This window comes from Pagrus pagrus, assembly GCF_965226575.1.
Source record: "Pagrus pagrus genome assembly, chromosome: 18".
In the NCBI taxonomy this organism is placed as follows: domain Eukaryota; kingdom Metazoa; phylum Chordata; class Actinopteri; order Spariformes; family Sparidae; genus Pagrus; species Pagrus pagrus.
This window is the reverse complement of record NC_140202.1, coordinates 19,317,157-19,337,834: the sequence shown is the minus strand read 5'-3', so window position 1 is coordinate 19,337,834 and position 20,678 is coordinate 19,317,157. Positions and strand designations below refer to the sequence as shown.

Sequence of the window (20,678 nt, the reverse complement as noted above, 5' to 3'; positions counted from 1 at the left end):
GGTAAAAGTCACTAATCTAATTACTTTAACAAAGCAGATTTCCGGAGATATTTATTCCCTTTTTTGTGGTCGTCGTTTTCCATCAGGAGCACCTGTTTTGTGTTACATCGCTGTCAGATCCAATTAGAGCTTCCTCAAGTATGACTGCAACAAATTCAGGTGTTTTCTCAGGATTATTAAAAGCCATGGCAGGAAATGAGGGAAATCACTAACTGATGTGGGAATAGATGTTGAAGGCTGAGTGTGGGTGTGAGCGCCGGAAAAACAACCAAATTACAGCATTTCGTTACAATAAAACCTTCTGTCTTGTCTTCCTCCAGGTGTTGTACTTGCAGCAGGCCGAGGTCACCAGGGAGCGGGTGTACGCTATGCACCAGTCCAGCATCGATGGGGTGGAGGACATGTCAGCACTGGCTGAGCTGCATGAGGCCGCCATCATGCACAACCTGTACCAGCGCTACCACAAGGATAACATCTATGTAAGTGCATTTAGATGGACACGCGTGTCTACGTGTTTCTAAGTATGTGTAGTATGTGTGTGGCCAAGCGTGTGTGGCTTGCTGTGCCCCCCTTCTCCTTTTCCAGTAATCTTTGCATGCATGAGGCTTTTAGTGGGAAACACAAATCATCTTATCAGATCCATCTGCTCTAAGTGGAATAGGTGGAGAGACAGAGAGGCGAGAGTCTTATAAAGTGAAAAGAGTGAAGTAAACTACAAAACAAATTAATTACCACTTCTTTAAAGCTGTAGTTCTTACACACTCTTACAACAACAAACAGCATTTTGGTTGCGAGATGTGGACGCAGCCCGCTTGGAGGCAGGGCGAGCATGCTTTCAGTCCAGCTAGGGCGTGGCTCAGCTCAACTGGGCGTGGCCAAAAGTGCCATTGGAAAAGACAGTATCAAACACATGCATGATTTGTTTTGTCTGCAGGCATGATTTATACACACATTTATACAGTTAATCTGATACGTAGCATCAAAATGCTCTGCTGTCTTTCTCAGATCCCGTAATTGTCTCAGTAATCACAAGATATATTATTGCTGTGTGTGTGTGTGTGTGTGTGTGTGTGTGTCTGTAATGAATAGATGCATCAGCTGATGTCTATAAAATTCTATTTCATCTCACCAATGACAACGGAAGAGACAATAATCTCTGTTTGTGCTTTTAAAATGGATGAGATCAATTAATTATGATCAAGGCCAAAAACGACCACATCATGATCACTCATCACATTTATGGTGAGTTGAAAACCTGAAAGATTATCAGACAACGGACCAATGGCAGCGTCCCTGGGTGTGACCTAATCTAGATGATGAAATATTGTCCATACACGGATTTCCCTTAAGCTGATCATAAGAATTTACCCTGAGTGAGGTCAGCTTTCTGTGTCACTGTGTGTTCATGATTTTATATACGTCGGCACAGTTTCATATGTGTGTAGTACATAAAGTGCACAGACGGGGAAATATGACACGATGGAGGGCCTGCTGACCTGAAGTTTCTAATGCGGAAGGACAGAAAGCAAACGGTTCAGAACAGAAATCAAGCCTCCCTCCGCCATCATGACACTGATTTGACCTCACCTTTCTAATAAAAATCTGGTGATTTGTCACATGTCTCTCCCCCTGTATGATCTCCACCCTGCTGTGTTCTCTTATCCTCCCATCCAGATTAATATCAACACAGGGGTGCTGCACTGTATGTGTTCCTGAGAGCTTGTTATTTGCATAAATGTGTCAGTGTGTTAAAGTGTTTAGGTGCAAGTGGAAAAAACTTACAACAACAGAAAAGGAGAAAAAAAAAATGGAGTCAAAAATCTCAGAAATGATACAGAGACAGAACCTGAAACGTCCCTCCTTGACTCTTTTCAGACTAATATTGGCAGCATCCTGGCAGCTGTCAACCCCTACAAGCAGATCTCAGGTCTGTATGACCCAGAGAGGGTGGACCTGTACTCCAAGCACCACATAGGAGAGCTCCCTCCGCACATCTTTGCCGTGGCGAATGAATGCTACCGCTGCATCTGGAAACGCCACGACAGTCAGTGTGTCCTCATCAGGTGAGTTTCAACCGTGGCGAAATAAACAGATTTACCTCTAATTCAGACCAAGCCATCCATCCATTGTCTTTTTAATCCTGTGTCACAGGGGGGCTGCAGTCAATCCCAGCATGCAGTAGGCGAGAGGGTATTTCTGTTTTTAGAAACAATTACGACTGTCCTACTTACCCACAATTACACATGCATTTTTTTTATGTCTCTGAATGCAGAGTTCCCATATGAAGCTAAAGAGTCATAAGATAGTTAGCTTAGCATAAAGACACACAGGCTAACATTCTTGTCTGTATTCTTAATGGTCTCTATCAGCAGTTTGTACTTGGAGCACATGCAGAGACAGGAAGACAATGATCGTGAAAATCAGGCATTTTTTCAGACGTATTGATTTCAGTGGTTGTTTTGCGATGAGTGACAGAGCAAAGATCAAGTTCAAAGAATCAACCTTCAGTTGAATGTTTTGTCAGGTGAAGGACGAGAGGATGAAAAAGATGGTTGCCTCTTCTTATGTGGTTAGAAACATGCGTGCGGCATTCCTCTACTAATAAATGAATCCAGTGGGTGACGTTGGCTAACTCAGAAATTACATCATGCTTTCAATTACACTCGGGCATTGTCTCGCTTAGTATCCTGATTGAGATAGACCGGGAGTTAATGCAATATCTCGGAAGCCATCAAACCAATATCAATTAAACGACTAGACGAGTTTGAGATACTGGAATGTCACAGAAGGTCATGTTTGATTAAATTGGGTTGTGTTTGTGTGTGTGTGTGTGCGTCTGTGTGTGTGTATTCCAGTGGTGAATCAGGGGCAGGGAAGACGGAGAGCACTAAACTGTTGCTTCAGTTCCTGTCGGTGATGAGCCAGAAATCAGCCGGGACTGCTCCATCAGAGAAGAGCACGCGAGTGGAGCAGGCCATCGTACAGAGCAGGTACGGATGAGGAAAATGAAGAAGGAACACTTTGCCGCCACACTATTACTGCCACAGCTGTTTTTAACGTCTTTTCGTCTTTTTCACTTCAAAAATAAGTAAAAACTATGATAAAAACAAGGTGTTTTTTGCCTGCAATAAGTAAAAAAAATCTCTGAATCTCAGGTGCACTGGTGCGACCAATGAAAACGTTAGATTGTGAAGCCTTTAGGGAGTCACAGCACTTAAGCCCAGATCTCAAGTCTCTGATTAAGTGCCAGAGAGCAAGCCCTGGTACTATAGGAGAGCTAAGTCATCAGTGTTTGTACTGGACTCTCAATGTGAAGCAGAAAAAAAGGGCAGGCTCAGTTAGTCTTTCTTTGATGGATATGTAAAGGTCAGTAATACAACGTTACTGACTCTTACTCTCTTTGCAGTCCGATCATGGAGGCGTTTGGTAATGCTAAGACTGTTTACAACAACAACTCCAGTCGCTTTGGGAAATTCATCCAACTTCACTTCTCTGAGGGCGGAAACATCCAGGGAGGCTGCGTCTTTGACTGTATCCTTATATTTATATATTAAAGTATATTTATATCAACTGCACCAGCATCTGTGTGTGCTTTTATTATTGTATTGTTACAGTAAGTGCTGACTGAATGTATTTTTGAACATTGTTTCCTTGACTCTACCTTTCAGATTTACTGGAGAAGGTAACCAAGTCCACGTCTGCAGCCTGGTCATATCATTTTAAAATTAATGAGAAGTGATTTGTCAGTTTTGCCCCGTGAATTATAATAAAATGTTAATTGTGGCTTTGCTGCATTGATTTTCCTGTAGAACCGAGTGGTACGACAAAACCCTGGAGAACGAAACTACCACATCTTCTACGCTCTGCTGGCGGGAGCTAAAAAGGAGCAGAAAAGTGAGAAAAATCAGAGAAAGTGTTCATGTATCAATTGTGTCTTTTAAAAAAGCCCACTATTTTTGCACAAAATCGTTTTTTGGGTGTGATGTGTCTGTTTGAAACAGAATTCATAGCATAATTGCAGCAGTGAGGCAAAACTGGTGATACAAAAAGATCTTTTTTTGTGTAATTTCACTGCAACTTTTCCAGAATATATCTATAATGTATGTGCAGTTTAGGATCTCAATTTTCATCTCTCCCAATATGACACATATGACAATATGTTTGTTTCCTCTATCAGGTCAATACTTCCTGGAAGACCCTGCCGAATCTTTCCACTACCTCAGCCAATCAGGATGTTTGAAGGACAAGAGCCTGAATGACAAAGAACTGTTTAACAGTGTTATGGTCAGTGTGATGGCCTTTTGTCTCCCATGTATTCATATCGCTATAACTAATCCTTGTTTGGTAGTAATCTCAGTTGCTAGATCATAGTTGCCCCTGCTGTGCACATTAAAGTCCCCTTCCACTCAAAATGTCTTCCTCGCATCCCATCTTACAGTTTAGAGAGCAGCTCTACCTCATACAAATGTTAGTACGCCTGAAATTCAAAACATCATTCATCAAACCTTGGTAACTGTCACTGTCACTGTTAAACACACCTCTTCTGCTTGCGGCACCTTATCTCCTTTCCTGTGCTTGTCCCTGCGTAGGAGGCTCTGAAGGTGTTGGAGTTCTCCGAGGAGGAGATCAGAGACATGTTTAAGCTGCTGTCAGGAGTCTTACAGCTGGGAAACATCGAGTTCATGACTGCGGGAGGAGCCCAGATCACCACCAAGCAAGGTGAGTTCACATGTAAAGTGAGTCAGGAAAAGTGAAACTTAGATAGATGTGCTGCAGGAGTGTAATGCATCTCTGCCCATCTTTTTAGTGGTCACTAATGCCAGTGAGCTGCTGGGCCTGGACGCCTTCCAGCTGTCTGAAGTCCTGACTCAGCGCTCCATAATCCTCAGAGGAGAGGAAATCTGCTCCCCACTCACTATAGAGCAGGTCAGCACACACTCGTACACACACATTTATTCTCCCCTACTTGATCGATCTCCGATACACTCATACGCTCATCCATAACACTCCCTCGGGGTTTCCTTCTCGTCGTTACAGGCCGTGGATTCCCGAGACTCTGTCGCCATGGCGTTGTATTCCCAGTGTTTCTCCTGGATCATCCTCAAGATCAATCAGAAGATCAAAGGGAAGGAAAACTTTAAATCCATCGGCATCCTCGACATCTTTGGCTTCGAGAACTTTGAGGTCAGAGCTCGGAGCTGTTTGGCCTGAAGCTTGTTTTACCGTACCGGCAGACGAGAAGCAAACCTGTTTACAGGAAATGTGTCTTTGCTTCCAGGTGAATCGGTTCGAGCAGTTTAACATCAACTACGCCAACGAGAAACTTCAGGAGTACTTCAACAAGCACATCTTCTCCCTGGAGCAGCTCGAGTACAACAGGTACATTTCTACATAAAGGAACCTGCTGAACAAAGATCAATATGTTACACATTAGTTAGTTTGTTAGTGAATTGATTAGAAAATACAGCAGGGAGCAAATAGACACATTTGGTCCGAACAGTAATGCATAATCCAAATCTGTCCCAACAAGCTGAAGAGGTCACGTGTTTGTTCCGTATGTAGTACTGCAGGCTGTGCAGAGATATAAAGAAAAATAAATACTGTATAGCAGTTTTTCCTTGTATAATTGTTTGGGTTTACTCTCCACAGGGAAGGTGTCCAGTGGGACGCCATCGACTGGATGGACAACGCAGAGTGTTTGGACCTTATAGAGAAGGTAGAAGATTTGTCATAACTTGTATTATAAACAGTGTTTGGAGTTGCAATAATGTCAGTAGGTGCAGCACATTTCCGAAGATTTCAACTTAAAGGGATAATTCAGGTTTTATCCATAGTATGCCACTGCAGAAGGCTAAGTAATTTACTGCTGTGGATGGGGGCAGAGAAACAAACACATCTTAGGCACTTAGGAGTATTTTCACTTTACCTTGCTTTCATACATCTCTCCCATCTATTGGGAACTAAAGCTGTTTACATTCCTCTCTCCAAAGCCACCAGACTTTTTTGACAGAAACAGTAATTTTACATGAAAGAACAAGTTAGTTTCTGGCCTACCGTTGCTTCGATTGGTTAGTTTGCTTGTGTTATTGCGTGACTTTGGTGAATCCAAAGTAACCAATCAAGGCAATGTAGACCAGAATCTCCGGTGGTAGTCAAAGATGGCTATAATGGCTTCAGTTCCCTGTTTTAAAAGGCTGTCTGATGGCAAGGTAAAGCGGTGAAAATGAGCCTATCCCTTTAACATCCTCTGTGCATCTGGCCAGGAAGTTAAAAAGTTACAGACTTTTCTCTGTTGAAGTGAGTTAAAATAAAAGCTACCTCACTGTCAGTTAAGAGCTGTATTGTACTCTTGCCTCAGATGCTCTCTGAAAATCAACTGATCTAATAACCTTGGACTGAAGTCTTAGAAAGTGGTGTTGATTTCATAAAGCTGATGCGATAACATGCTCTCTCTCTCAGAAACTGGGCTTGTTGGCTCTGGTGAATGAAGAGAGTCGATTCCCCAAAGGAACTGACTTCACTCTGCTGGAGAAGCTGCACAGCAGACACTCCGTGAGTTATTTACACACAAACTGCATGAATTATTCAAAAAATGTGCCGAGCTGGGATTAAAACGTCACATTGTATTTTATTTTTCTGTAGACAAACCCTTACTATGTCAAACCCAGACTTGCTGACCATCAGTTTGGCATCAAACACTATGCTGGGGAGGTGAGTTATACATAAATGAATATCATATCAACAAACTGTATATGTTGTTGTGTGACATCAGGGAGATTTATGGTGAATCTGTCTGTCTTGGTCAGGTCCTTTATGATGTCAGAGGGATCCTGGAGAAGAACAGAGACACCTTCAGAGACGACATCCTAAACATGCTCAAGGACAGCAGGCAGGACACTCAGACACACTAAATGAATAGTTTGTTGGAGTACAGGGAATGAGATTATGTTTAGTTGTAGGTCTGTTTCAGTCATTTAACCCCTCAAGAAACTGTAAAATCTCATCCAAAATGTCATCAAAAGATGCCAACTTGTCACCTGCGAGTTATACAAAGAGTATAGATAAACTGTTAAAATGCTCCTTTAAATGTCAGCTATAGTTGATTTCTGTTTGTGTCATCCATGATGTCTCTGCTTCCTTCAGACTGGACTTCATCTATGATTTGTTCGAGAAGGTCGGCAGCAGGAACAACGAGGAGAAGATGGGAACCGCCAGGCGCAAACCTACCGTCAGCTCCCAGTTCAGGGTGAGCGACGCAGGCAGTTTGAGATTATTTGATACCCACAATATCAAGCTAACAAGAGCTGTAAAAGCCAGTATCACCGTGATCTGAGAAAAGTTTTGGATTAAAAGTGCTTAGTCTCAGAAATATTATCCCAAAACCCAAGGTGACATCTTAAAATGTCCTGTTTTGTCCAACACACAGGGTGAAGATATTCATTTTATGGTGATTTAACAAAGATAAAAGCGGCAAATCCTCACATTTTCAGAAACTGGAAACCATGAGCTTGTTCCTTTGATAAATACCTTTAGAAATAATTGATAACTCAAATGTATGAGCTGTAAATTAATTATTTTTAATCATTTTAATTTTCTGTCTCCTCAGGACTCCCTCCACTCTCTCATGGCCACTCTGAGTGTGTCCAACCCTTTCTTCATCCGCTGCATTAAGCCCAACATGGAAAAGGTTTCTGTCTCACACCTCTATCAGTTCTGACATTCACATTGTCTCAGAGCCTGATTGAGACTCTCATAATTACTCAAATGTTAAATAATCTTTGTTGTTTTACTTGTAGAATCCAAGTATTTTCAGCCCGGAGGTCGTCCTGAACCAGCTGAGGTATTCAGGGATGTTGGAGACGGTGAAGATCCGTCGGGCCGGCTTTCCTGTCCGCAGAACTTTCAAAGATTTCTTCTCTCGGTTAGTCTCTCTGTCTGTCTCTGAATTTTGAAGCCTTTGAGATATTATTGCTAAGATCTCCCTTTTGTTGTCTCTAAAACACTGTACTCTTTGTTTTCTGCTTTTCAGGTATAAGATCATTGCGAAGGAGAAAACACCAGCAGCAGCAGCAGGAGATGATAAGAAAAGGAGTACAGACCTTCTATTCAAATATGACAAAACCAAGAAAGAGTGGCAGCTTGGAAAGACCAAGGTAAGATCCAATAGTTTATGACATTGGTGGATTGCAACTGAGTATATTATATATGCTGAAATGTGAATCTTCCTGGTCAACCTTCACCTTTGTTCTGCAGGTGTTCATGAAAGAGACTCTGGAGCAGCGTTTAGAGAAAGACCGGGATGAGGTCCGAAGCCAAGCTGCCATGACAATTCGAGCCCACCTGCTCACTTTCTCTGCCAAGTAAGAAACCAAGGAAGGAACCCAATTGTAGGCATTCATATACGAGATTGCACCCCTGTAACGGCTGGTTCTTATTCACTGTGTTTTATGTTGTTTGGTCAACAGGAAGCACTTCAAGCGTGTACGTGCCAGTGTGGTCACCCTCCAGAAGCACCTCAGAAAGCACATCCAGCACAGGCGGTTCGTGAAGCAACGCAAGGCAGCGCTGGTGCTGCAGAGGCACAGGCGAGGTCAGGTGGCGCGTACTCGAGTTCGGAAACTCAGAGAGGAGAAGAAGAAAAAAGAGGACGAGCAGAAGAAGAAGAAAGAGGAGGAGGAGAAGAAGGTGGCGGGCGAAGGGGAGCAGGAGGCAGCGAAGGAAGGAGATGAGACAAATGATGAACCAGTGAGTTTGCTTATTTAAAATAAAACCTCTCCTCTTTGATTTACAGAATAAAGGGTGATATTTTTATCTCATTTGATGCCTTTTAAATCTCTAACCCCTCTTTTCTCCTCTAGGATGAGACCCACAGTCTGGAGGATATCCTGCAGTTGGAGCGAGAGATCGAGCGCTTGCAGAAGAAGAGAGAGGACGAGGTGTCTCAGCTGTGTGAGTCCTCCAAACAGGAGCTGCAGCTTCGCCGGGACGCTGAGCTCAAACGGATGAAGAAGGAGGCGTCCCGTAAGGCCACAGGGCTCATCGACCTCCTGAACTTCACTGGCGTTGATCCTTCGCTGGGAGCAGTCGCGGCTAAACCTGCAGCGGAGGCCAAACCTCCGAAAGCTGCGGGCGCCAACAGGAGTTCGTCCAAAGAGGAGGAGGTAGACGAAGGGTTTCACGCTGAGGATGAGTGCATCCCTCTCCCCGACTTCCCTCCTCCTGCTGAGACAGACGCTCCTCTGGATCAGGAGATATTTGCCCACCTCCCTCCTCCTCCACCTGCTTTTGCAGAGGGCACAGTGCCTCCTGCACCACCTCCAGCGCCTCCTCTGCCTGCAGATGGCGTGCCTGATGCCGGAATTCCTCCCCCTCCTCCTCTCCCTCCACCTGGAGATGGCTCTGCTGCACCTCCTCCTCCCCCTCCACACCCAGCTCCCCCAGGAGAGGAGGGGAAGAAAGAGGGAGCCAAGGCAGAGCCGGAGAGGAAGGTGAGCATGGTCGAGAGCCTGGTGGACGGGGAGGAGCCGATCTACAGCATGCCGGCCGACACAGAGTCGGATTACGACCAGGAGGATGAGGAGGGGTCCGTCAACGCCGGAGACGACAGCTCTGTATCGGGGAGCAACCGAGGGAGCACCACCGTGACGGATGAGGAGCACCTGAGGAAGTCGACCTGCACCAACGCCAGCATCGAGTCCTACAGAGGCAGCTCTGACTCTGTGAGGACACACACTCACACGCATCTGCGCACGCGTGCACGCAGATATGTATGAGCAGCAGTGAAACTGCTTTTAAAAAAAGATTGTCAGTATTGTTGAGAAATCTGATCATGTAACCAAACGAAAAAACCAAATGCTCTTGCTCATTTGTTATTATATGAAATAATAATTTATGTTTTTGGGTGATGTTGCAGTATGCAGACAGTGACGATGAACACGACGGCATGATGGACACTGATGAAGAAGTGACGAATGGCAGAGTGACCTTGCTTAATGGAAATGGACCGCCGTATTTCCACGGCTACCTCTACATGAAGGGTGGGTATTATTTTGAAGTGAAACCATCTCTCCATCTTTTGAGTTTTCTGACATGACAGTGATTCATTCTCTGCTCCTTCAGCTGGTCTGATGATCCCGTGGAGGAGGCGTTGGTGTGTGTTGAAGGATGAAACCTTCATGTGGTTCCGGTCCAAACAAGAGTCTCTCAAGTCCGGCTGGCTCTACAAGAAGGGAGGAGGCCTCTCCACTCTCTCACGGAGGTTGTTGTAGTTATTACTGAGCGTAGCTGCATGCTAATACCACATCTTCCTGCACAGTTTTGATGAGAAAACTCATAAAGCAGATGAAAAAAAAATGGTTGAATGATTATTAAGTTGTCCATGGAACAACAAGATCCTACAAACCTGTAAAATCAGTTCAAAATGCACATTTATCGCACTAAAAGCACTGCTTTGCTTAACAGTAATGACACGCTGCATGAAAGCAGTTTGGCTGCTGGATGCATGGTGGCTTGATTACAGTTGAATGACCATCTTTCTTTGAAGAGTAAGCCCCTGTGTCCTGTCGAGGCGTTCGTGTTTGTCTAACTCGATGCTTTGAACCCTCTGCAGCGCTTGAAGACATCAGTGTCCTACTCAACTGCTGGGGAATTTACTGAGATTTTACAGTTCTTCTCAGCAATAATCTACTTCAAGAATCTTTTGAAATATATTTTGAGTTTACTTTTCCAAAAGGGGACATTGTTTTATGCTTGTTTTATTCTATAACAAACTAGATGAACATAACACACTGTTATAATATTCACAAAACAAAAAAAAGAAAAGAATATCAAAGTAAAAGACAGAAATTAAATCCAATGTGGGAGCTGGACGTGCAGTAAAAATATGTACAACATGACACTGATTCATTTTTCTTTTTCTGGCGTAGCAGCGATACGCTTCCGTAACTCAAAGGCCTAAAGTACATTAAAAAAAACTATTAAATTACACTACATTTATTCTATATTTTCTTCCTCTCGTACACATTCATGTACAGTATGTCAGAGGTTTTCTATACAAAGGAGCTAATTCACTTGGTATTCCAGAAAGAGTCACATAAACCACAAGATATCTAGGGTGGGCCGTCCTTGCCTTTGTTTTCATTGTGTCTCGTTCTACCTCAGGAACTGGAAGATGCGCTGGTTTGTACTGAGGGACAACAAGCTGATGTACTACGACAACGACAGTGAGGAGAAGCTGAAGGGAACCATCGACATCCGAGCTGCCAAGTAAGATTTAAACGAAGCTCCAGAGCCAGAAAACACACCCAATCCCTTCTTCACTGTTTCTCTGTTCCTCTAGTAAACACCTGCATCTCTCAGACATGTGCGCTGTTTGTGTTAACAGGGAGATCGTGGATAATCATGAAAAGGAGAACGCTCTGAACATTGTGACAGATGAGAGGACCTATCAGGTGTTTGCTGAGTCACCAGAGGATGCAAGGTGAGGTGGACAGTAAACAGCATCGAGTTCCTGTTTTTATCCGAGTGGATTCATATGTTCTTCTAACATCTGTCTTTCTATGCAGTGGGTGGTTTAATGTGCTCAGTAAGGTGCGCGTGTGCACACCTGAGCAGCTGCTGGAGATGTCCCATGAACAGGCCAACCCGAAGAACGCTGTGGTCAGTCTCTAAACACAAGATGACAATAACTTTTTATGTGTTTGAGTTACTCCTTTGTAGAAGTTCTAGTGCACCATTAGTTCATGCTTTCAACTGTTCTCTTCTTCAACTTGTTTGTCCTTCAGGGAACTCTTGACGTGGGGCTGATCGACTCTGTTTGTGCTTCAGACAACCCTGATCGGTAAGTTTGGTGACTCATGAGAAATAAAGGAAAGGCTGATTCACTTTGTGGAGGAGCATATTAAGAAGATAATAAGCTTTTGGTTTTGGTGTCAGTTACTCTTCCTGAGAGAAACTTTTTAAAAGCTATAGTTGAACAACAGACCTCTTGTCTCTATCTATCTCTATCCATCTTTTGTATACTTAGGTATGTGATGGGGTTTTTCTTTCTTCATTTAATGTTTACAGGCCAAACTCCTTTGTCATCATCACGGCCAACCGTGTGATCCACTGCAACAGCGACACACCGGAGGAGATGCATCACTGGATCAGTCTGCTGCAGAAACCAAAAGGAGACGCCAGGATAGACGGGCAGGAGTTCCTTGTCAGAGGTGAGAACAGAATACTGGGGGGATACATATAAACCGTCACACGCAAAATTACAGGGTAATATTACAATTTAGCAATGTTGTAAAAAGGACGCTTGTGTAAAATATATCATGTTACTTTAACTTTAACTAACTTCAGATCATTAAATTGTTCCTCAACCGTTGTGTTACTGTAATAAAACCTCTCATTCTTCCCTCTGCCTTTTCTCTCTTCCTGCCTTGTCATCTTTCAGGCTGGCTCCAAAAGGAGATGAAGACGAATGCAAAGAGCACCTCCCTGAAGCTGAAGAAGCGCTGGTTTGTTTTGACCCACAACTCTCTGGATTACTACAAGAGCTCCGAGAAAAACTCCTCCAAGATGGGAACTCTGGTCCTCAACTCCCTCTGCTCCATCATTCAGCCTGATGAACGAGTGCACAGGGAGACAGGTGAGGACAGAGAAATGACGCAAAAAGGCAGAAAGGGCAATATAATGAGGGATTAGACATATGAGGTTAGGGACCAGATGTAAGGTAAGGATTGTAATTTCATTATATGCGTGAAAAATGTATTATTAACTGGATTTTTATTAAACTAAGTGAAGGATTATGATTACATCTCCCCTTAATGGTGAATTTTTTAACCATGAACTAATAGATGCTGTAATAAATGTTTTCTCAGGTTACTGGAACATCATTGTGTACGGGAGGAAGCATTCCTACCGCCTCTACACTAAGATGCTGAACGAGGCCATGAGGTGGACGGCTGCCATACAGGGAGTCATAGACAGTAAGACTCCCATAGAGACTCCAACTCTGCAGCTCATCAGAGACATCAAGGTGAAACATGCAAAGAGAGAAACATTTACAGTGAAATCTTCAGATTAATTATCATAAAGTCACTCATTAAGTTGAATCTCTTTGTGTCCTCCTCAGGAGAACAGTGTGAACCCAGACATCGTGGAGCAAATGTACAGGAGGAACCCCATCCTGAGATACACTCAGCATCCTCTGCACGCCCCTCTGCTGCCACTCCCTTATGGAGAGGTCACCAGCTGTGAGTAAAACTTAAACTCATCTAGTTAGTTGCCTGATCCTCATTTGCATAAAGTTGATTTCTAGCTACTTTATGCAAATCAGGGGCATCTGGACACTCCTTAAGAATGATTAAAAACTATTTTTTTTATATATTATTTTTTGTAATATAAGAGAAAGTTTCCAAACAAGTTGGTCGGGTTAGAAATCCCGGCGCAGCAGCATTCATCCAATCAGGAGCAGCCAGTGTTGTCAGTGTGTGGTTGTCGGCGGGCCTCTGTGGACAAATCGACTAACCAGCAAATGAAACAGAGGTGAACGGGTAGAAAGGCGGGAAAAGTACAAAGAGAGGAAGTGAAAAGCAAAACATGACACATGAGAAGAGCACTTACAAAATAAAAGAGGAAACAACTCAGCCAAAAACCTGAACCATGACAGAAATATCTGGTTTTATCGCCAAGACAGTGGCAACTACAAAAGTCCAGACGACTTGCTAAAAACCGTGATCAGCGGTCAGCTGTTGGGCAGCTGTCTCACCTAGATGTCACACAGTAATAATCCGCTCCTAATACACATGTAATTTAAAATACTGTATCTGATAAACACTTCACAAATTATGATCTGATACATACGACCCTGACGTCTTGGCGGCACATTGGCATCATCCTTGCTTTTTCATAGCTGTTTTTGCTGCCAACTTGAGCATCATCTGCATAGCTACATATTGTTTTTTCTGCTCTACTAAGCATTTCTCTCTTTGTTCACCCTTTTCTTTTCTTTTTTATTTTTTATCTTTGTCTGTGTGCAGTACAAAGGCAGCAGGGCTATGCCAGTCTGCAGGATGAGGCGGTGCGAGTTTTCAACTCACTGCAGGAGATGGAGACTCTAGCAGACACAGTGCCCATCATCCAGGGCATCCTGCAGACCTGCCAGGACCTGCGCCCTCTCAGGGATGAGGTAATTTATTTTCATATTAATTTTGTTTTGTTTCTCTATCAAATAATTACCTTCCAATTTCAGGCACTTCTCTAGTCTCAGTGCTTTTTTCACCATAAATATAAGAGCATCATGTTTCTGAAGGGGTCCGACGTGTTTGTTTGCTGTCAAATGTTGAATAAAACCTCTCAAATCGCCTCCATATTCCTGTTCCTCAGGTATACTGTCAGGTGATCAAGCAGACCAATCATGTGCCTCAGCCTAACAGCCCAGCCAATCGGGCACACTGGCATCTGCTCACCTGCATGAGTTGCACCTTCCTGCCCAGTCGAGCCATCCTCAGATACCTCCGCTTCCACCTCAAGAGGTGTGTGTGTTTCTGTCTGGATCAATGATTATGCATATATGATGTACCACTCGTGAAATTAACATTATATAACTGTGTCATGTGCTTTGACTCAGGGTACGTGAGCGCTACCCCGGCACAGATATCGAGCGCTACGCCAGTTTCATCGGAGAATCCCTTAAGAAGACCAAGACTCGTGAGTTTGTTCCCTCCCAGGAGGAGATCGCCGCCCTGCTGGTGAGACAGGAGATGAGCACCACCGTGTACTGCCACGGAGGAGGCTCCTGCAAGATCTCCATCAATTCACACACCACAGCTGGAGAGGTATAGCACACATTAACAGACATCTGAGTCAAGAGCTAATGGTTGAATTGCTGTGTGCGATAAGAAACTGATCCGTGTTTTTGTGCTGCTGCTGCTGCTGCAGGTTGTGGAGAAGCTGATCAGAGGTTTGGCCATGGAGGAGAGCAAGAACCTGTTTTCTCTGTTCGAACACAATTCCTGCACAGACCGAGCTTTGGAGAGCAGAGTGATTGTGGCAGACGTTCTGGCCAAGTTTGAAAGGTATCTAAGTACAATATATAAATGTTTTCCTGAGGGATTCATCTGTAATCTTTATATCTGCACATATTTCAGTTGCTTGAGGCCAAAATACTGGTTTAGATAGATGTCCATCAGACTAATCATGCCGTTAATGTTGCGTTTGTTTTGATCTGTGTGTGGTAACTCATCCTGAGTCTGCTTTGTTGTTTTTTCCAGACTGGCAGGCAGCGAGGAAGAGGAGGAGGAAGGAGAATGGAAACTCTATTTCAAGCTCTACTGCTTCTTGGATGTGGAGAGCATGCCAAAGGAAGGAGTGGAGTTTGCATTCATGTTTGAGCAGGTGAGACTCACCGTACACTGTAGGTTTGAGAAGTAACTCTGGTTAGGCAGGACTATGGCTTCAAATTCAATTCTTTAAATGCTTTAAAAATGGTTTTCAAGCTGTGGTCCAGTATAGGAGAAATAAAAGATTAAATCCTTTTGTAACTTGTTCAGAATGCTACTTCTGATTCCTGTGATGTTATTTAGTAAGATGATTAATTGTCACTTTCCTCTCTTTCTCAGGCCCATGAGTCTCTGATAAGCGGTCACTTCCCGGCCTCAGAGGAGACTTTGCAGCACTTGGCCGCTTTACGCCTCCAGTATCTCCATGGTGACGGGGCAGGTCGGGCCGGCTGGAGCCTCGGAACCGTCTATCCAATCGGACGTCTCCGCAATCGCATCCTCCACTCCACCAAGCCGGGCGTGGGGGCAGCAGGAGGGGCTGGAGGAGCCGGAGGAGGTGGACCAGGAGATGGGAAGGGCACCGTAGTATCGCAGGGAGGCATCCAAATCGGGGTGGAGAAACGAAAGACTCCAAGCTTCCTGGATGGCACCCTGAGGAGAAGCTTCAAGACGGGGTCACTGAAGAAGCAGAAGGTCAGTGGTGGAAGTAGGAGTAATCCATTGCAAATCATGTGTACTTAATATTATATATTAGTCCATATTTTATTATATTATATTATACTTAACTGAGCTGTGTTCCTGCAGGTGGAGGAGGAGCAGATGCTGGAGATGTGGGTGAAGGAGGAGACGTCAGCCACAAGGACCAGTGTTCTGGAGAAGTGGACCCGGCTGCAGGGCATGCCTCAGCATCAGGCCATGCTTAAATACATGAGCATCATCAAGGAGTGGCCTGGATACGGATCAACTCTGTTCGATGTGGAGGTGAGAAAATAAAAAGTAAACGATGGACTGAAGGTATCTGTGCAAACGCCTGATGCTTAACCTCTTCTATTCCCTGCTGTCCTCTCTGCAGTGTAAGGAGGGCGGTTTCCCTCACGATCTGTGGCTGAGTGTGAGCGCTGACAACGTGTCAGTGTATAAACGCGGTGAACCCAAGCCGCTGGAGACCTTCCAGTACGAACACATCACCTTTTTTGGGGCTTCACAGCTCTGCACCTACAAGATCATTGTGGATGAGAGGGAAATGTTCTTCGAGACGCCGCTGGTGAGCGCTCATTATTCAGTATTTACTCTTTATTTTTATTTTTTTGTTAATTTTTAATATCAATATAATTTTATTATTTATATTATATTATTATTTATATATTTATATTTATTATTCACCATTGATCCACTGTTTTTCAGTTTCATGGAAATTTAATTATAACTTGCTGTATTACCCCTTTAATTTTTTCCAATCACACACAAATGCAGCCATGCACAGTCAGATTAGGACCAGTAATAATCCACCGCTTTCTTCTCTCCCCTCAGGTTGGGGAGATCACCAAGATCATGAGGGCCTACATTAACATGATGGTGAAGAAACGCTGCAGCATCATGTCAGTGACCAGCGTCGCCAGTTCCTGGGTCAGGTGATCGCCACCAACCAGTCAGAGCCCTCGGTTCATCCAGTGGCAAAAGATGCCTCAGCCCTTCTGCATTGGTTGGTCGGTTTTGACGGAGGCAGTCGCACCAAATCCTCAAGGTTGAATCAAAAGGGTGGTGGTGGATGAACGTCTATGATTGAACGGGGGGGAAAAAGCAAGATAGAAGTGGACACAGTTGCCAAACGCACACTCTACTGGCCTGGGTTTCACTTGGGATAAGGGGATAAGGGATCTATTTAGAAACGAGCATGACAAAGAAAAGCAACCTGTATTTTGGGACGGTCCTTTCAAACACACATAACCCCCCAGTTGTAGTCCTGCATGTAGATGTTCAAGCACACTCAAAACTTCTCTCCGCTTTCCTTTCCGGACAAAACTCCGTAATAACAAGCACAACTCAGCCGCCCAGTCCCAGTCTGTCCCAGGCGGAGACAGACACCCTCGCTCCCCAGTGCACTGCCAGACAGAAGAAAGCCACACTTTCTCAGTTAAATCATTCTTTCTCACTCCTCCAGTTTCAGACTCTCTCTCTCTCTCTTTCTCTTCATGTGACCTCACTCCCGTTGCATCTTTGTTTGGTATTAAGTTATAACGCTGAATTCTTGTTCTTGCTTGCTTTCTCTCTGTTGTATCTGTAACGTCAGCTGTTATCACATCTGTTCGTGACTGAGAAAAAGGACTCGATGATGATTCTTCTTCAGGGCTGCTAAAAAGGGGGAAAATGAGCTCCCTGCCCGCCCAACACAGTGTTCACTTGCTCACTCGTCAGTGCCACCGTGTGGCCACAAGAAGAAGACAGCCAAAGGAAGTGGCTTTAAATATTTCTGAACACTGTCAAGTAGATATTCTTGAGAAGAAAGAGAAGAGGTTTCGCTTTGGAGGCTCTCTGGTCGTGGAGAGTCTGTGCATGGCTCGATGAGGAGAACATTTACCAGAATAGTATGAGACAAAACATTTCCCTATCTGTGTCTACATATAAAACACTATCTACTGTATATTCACATACACATAGACTGAACCGACATGTATCGTTTTGTACTGTATATCACACATTATAAGAGTTATTGAATTTTTCGGTGGCCACTGCACTGTACAGTAGATGCCATACTAAATGCAATGTGACACCTCGTGTAAAATACATGCAAAGTGAATGGTGTATGTCTGAATATGATGCCAATACTGTACATCCTTCACTGGCTGTGCCATTAATGTGACTCACAGAGAAATAAGAATTAATAGCAAAAAACACCATAATGACACTGGCTGCCACAGTGTTTTGATGAATTTATCATTGTTATTATCTCGTAATTGGAGCCATAAAATACTGTATATCCCCGTCTGCTCATGCTATTCTCACTTTTTCCTTTACCAAGATCAGTGACTCTAAAAATAACGCATAAGAGCTCCGGTTTGTCTGTTTACCAACCTGTTTATGAACTTTTATTACTGGTATTATTACTGTACGCCCTCTGCTATCTTAACCACCCCGAAGTGCTGTGTCTGGAATGCTGCTGTGTGTGTGTGTGTGTGTGTGTGTGTGTGTGTGTGCGTGTATCCATGGTGTAGTTAATAGTTGGAGAAGAAAAGGGAAATGAGAAAAGAGATTTTTACCGAGTGTATTCCTCGAAAATAAGACGTATTTACATGACTAACCTAAGAATGGTGTCGTGAGTGATCGTGAGTTAAAGGGAAAAGCATGGGACATGAAGGGAGGGTTTTGGGGTTATTTATTTCTTATTGACCTGTATGTATTGCAAGGTGTGTTTTGGAAGGATAATGTATAAAATAAATATATAGGATTTTTGCAGTGTATGAGGAGCAGATATGACACTGTGAGGATATGGGCTCAGAGATGGTTTAATTGTGCACTGAGAATGCTGACAGTCACATCACTGCTTTGTGTGCGTGTGTGTGTGTGTGTGTGTTTACGGACTGAAAGTGAAGTCACTGTTCTGTCAATATCACCTGACTCTGTGGCACTGCAGGTAGATGGCAGCGTCCCTCATGTATAACAACTCAAGAGGATGAAAACACTTCCATATCAAGGGATATGAAACATGGTCCAACTAATCTAATTTTGTTTTTGGGGTTTTGAGTTTAGTTATTTCCTGTTTTATTTTGTGGGTTTTATCCTCACTTGTCATGTGTCTTTTACACTTCCTGTCTTTGTTTGTTTCCCACCTTTTTTGATTGCCTTTATTTGTTTCACCTCCCTCATTAGTCTTCCCTGCTCCCCAGCCCTTTTTTTTACTCATCATGTGTCTTCGGTGTTCCTGGTTTTGCTCCCTGTGCCTTTTGGGTTTGTTCTGAGTTTAGTTTTTGTATTTTTCTTTAGTTTTTAGGATTCACCCCAGTCTGGTTTTAATGTCTGTTTTGTCGCCTTCCTTTGATTTTTCAGCTTCACGTTATTGAAGCTTGCCTTTTGTTTCCCAATCCGTCTGTCTTGGTGTCTTGCATTTACTAATCATCACAGTACAAACCAACCAAATATGGACCCAGCAGATTCCCCCTTTGAGGATGAAACCTTCAAAATGAAACAGTAAAATCACTGGACTTATAAACCCAAACCATGATAACTGTGTCAATGATAATTTCAATATTTTCTCTGAAAACAGTTATGGTTTGCTGCTTGCCAGGCTGCGTGTTTAAGTGAAGTTGAACTTCTTTCCAGGTTAAGTTGTTTGTTGTCTATCTGGAGTGCCACTTGCAGGGCCGAGGCCAGGATTTTAGAAATACTGAGGTCAATGGTACCAAAAACGATGTTATTATAATTTGGATTTTCTTCTTCTTTCTGCAAAGTCTGCAAAGTATTGTCTTAAGATTTAACTTCCCAACATGGTCCAAATGCTGTTTCAAAGCCTCCCCACATTATCAGGGATATTTATTTTGGTGAGAAAATGGCAAATTATGTAATAATTTGGCCTGCAAATTTAAATATATTTTAAGTAATACCATAGATAGGCCTGTTAAAGTATCCAGGTGTGTTTTCCCTTCACTTCAGACATGACCTCAGTGTCTTCTATCGTGGCTCCGACCCTTGCTGCATACACACAGCCCACTGGGATCCTGCCTATAGAGTTAGAATAAGCAGAACTCACTCACGGGTTCAACTTTGAACTTTTGGTTATTTTGGTTTTGGCTATAACAAGAGGAGAACCAGAAAAAGTAACCCATAAGCCATAATTAACAAGGAACCCTATGCTGTCTGTTCTAGTTATTCTATATCTATGGTTCTGTCTGTCACTGATATTACACTGAGTAGGAGGAAGTTGCCCTAGAGTTGCTGAAATGCGATCAGTGTGTTTGCTAAGGAGAACGACAAATTCAAGTTTGCGGTATCTGATCACAAATCTGTTTCCAAGGGCAACTTCATCACAAAGGGTCCTGTTATCAGCCGCAGGCGGCCAGAGTGGGGCCCATTCTTATCTTATGTTATGCTTATTATCATCATTACATAGTAGAACATATTGTGCTTGTTTAAAAAAAAAAGAGAAAGAGAGAGATATGTGTGTTGTTCTTTTTTATTTGTAACTGGCTTTACAAAATTATGCTTTAATAAATTATTGGAATTATTGTCCTCGACTTCATGTTGTCATTGTGAATTTATTTTGATACATAAAGACCGACAAACAGTGGTGGAAAGCAACTAAGGACATGGATTAGTTACTTTACTAACTTCAGTACAATTTTGAGGTACTTCATTCAGATTTTCATTTCATGCTACAATATATACTTTTACTCCACCAGATTTCAGAGGGCAATA

General features: G+C 43.3%; 1 protein-coding gene across 2 annotated transcripts in view; it reads left to right on the top strand.

Moving 5' to 3' along the window:
- myo10l1 (myosin X, like 1) overlaps positions 1 to 20,497 on the top strand; it is a 43,605-nt gene extending 23,108 nt beyond the window's left edge. The window contains exons 3-43 of one of the 2 annotated variants that reach the window (XM_084381046.1): positions 321 to 479; positions 1,876 to 2,063; positions 2,856 to 2,990; positions 3,407 to 3,531; positions 3,669 to 3,682; positions 3,810 to 3,894; positions 4,178 to 4,284; positions 4,590 to 4,719; positions 4,808 to 4,926; positions 5,038 to 5,184; positions 5,279 to 5,379; positions 5,650 to 5,716; positions 6,460 to 6,552; positions 6,643 to 6,711; positions 6,807 to 6,889; positions 7,144 to 7,246; positions 7,607 to 7,687; positions 7,797 to 7,921; positions 8,030 to 8,153; positions 8,254 to 8,360; positions 8,466 to 8,745; positions 8,859 to 9,719; positions 9,914 to 10,037; positions 10,120 to 10,258; positions 11,161 to 11,265; positions 11,384 to 11,479; positions 11,565 to 11,658; positions 11,784 to 11,839; positions 12,067 to 12,209; positions 12,440 to 12,634; positions 12,867 to 13,024; positions 13,121 to 13,241; positions 14,028 to 14,176; positions 14,374 to 14,522; positions 14,618 to 14,825; positions 14,929 to 15,065; positions 15,261 to 15,384; positions 15,609 to 15,962; positions 16,074 to 16,250; positions 16,342 to 16,533; positions 16,800 to 20,497. In XM_084381046.1, the coding sequence (XP_084237172.1) occupies positions 321 to 479; positions 1,876 to 2,063; positions 2,856 to 2,990; positions 3,407 to 3,531; positions 3,669 to 3,682; positions 3,810 to 3,894; positions 4,178 to 4,284; positions 4,590 to 4,719; positions 4,808 to 4,926; positions 5,038 to 5,184; positions 5,279 to 5,379; positions 5,650 to 5,716; positions 6,460 to 6,552; positions 6,643 to 6,711; positions 6,807 to 6,889; positions 7,144 to 7,246; positions 7,607 to 7,687; positions 7,797 to 7,921; positions 8,030 to 8,153; positions 8,254 to 8,360; positions 8,466 to 8,745; positions 8,859 to 9,719; positions 9,914 to 10,037; positions 10,120 to 10,258; positions 11,161 to 11,265; positions 11,384 to 11,479; positions 11,565 to 11,658; positions 11,784 to 11,839; positions 12,067 to 12,209; positions 12,440 to 12,634; positions 12,867 to 13,024; positions 13,121 to 13,241; positions 14,028 to 14,176; positions 14,374 to 14,522; positions 14,618 to 14,825; positions 14,929 to 15,065; positions 15,261 to 15,384; positions 15,609 to 15,962; positions 16,074 to 16,250; positions 16,342 to 16,533; positions 16,800 to 16,904 (6,129 nt within the window). In that variant the 3' untranslated portion in view covers positions 16,905 to 20,497. Of the gene's footprint in view, positions 1 to 320; positions 480 to 1,875; positions 2,064 to 2,855; positions 2,991 to 3,406; positions 3,532 to 3,668; positions 3,683 to 3,809; positions 3,895 to 4,177; positions 4,285 to 4,589; positions 4,720 to 4,807; positions 4,927 to 5,037; positions 5,185 to 5,278; positions 5,380 to 5,649; positions 5,717 to 6,459; positions 6,553 to 6,642; positions 6,712 to 6,806; positions 6,890 to 7,143; positions 7,247 to 7,606; positions 7,688 to 7,796; positions 7,922 to 8,029; positions 8,154 to 8,253; positions 8,361 to 8,465; positions 8,746 to 8,858; positions 9,720 to 9,913; positions 10,038 to 10,119; positions 10,262 to 11,160; positions 11,266 to 11,383; positions 11,480 to 11,564; positions 11,659 to 11,783; positions 11,840 to 12,066; positions 12,210 to 12,439; positions 12,635 to 12,866; positions 13,025 to 13,120; positions 13,242 to 14,027; positions 14,177 to 14,373; positions 14,523 to 14,617; positions 14,826 to 14,928; positions 15,066 to 15,260; positions 15,385 to 15,608; positions 15,963 to 16,073; positions 16,251 to 16,341; positions 16,534 to 16,799 lie in introns of both variants that reach the window. The other variant, XM_084381045.1, reaches the window with a different exon arrangement.
- Positions 20,498 to 20,678: the final 181 nt, after the last annotated feature.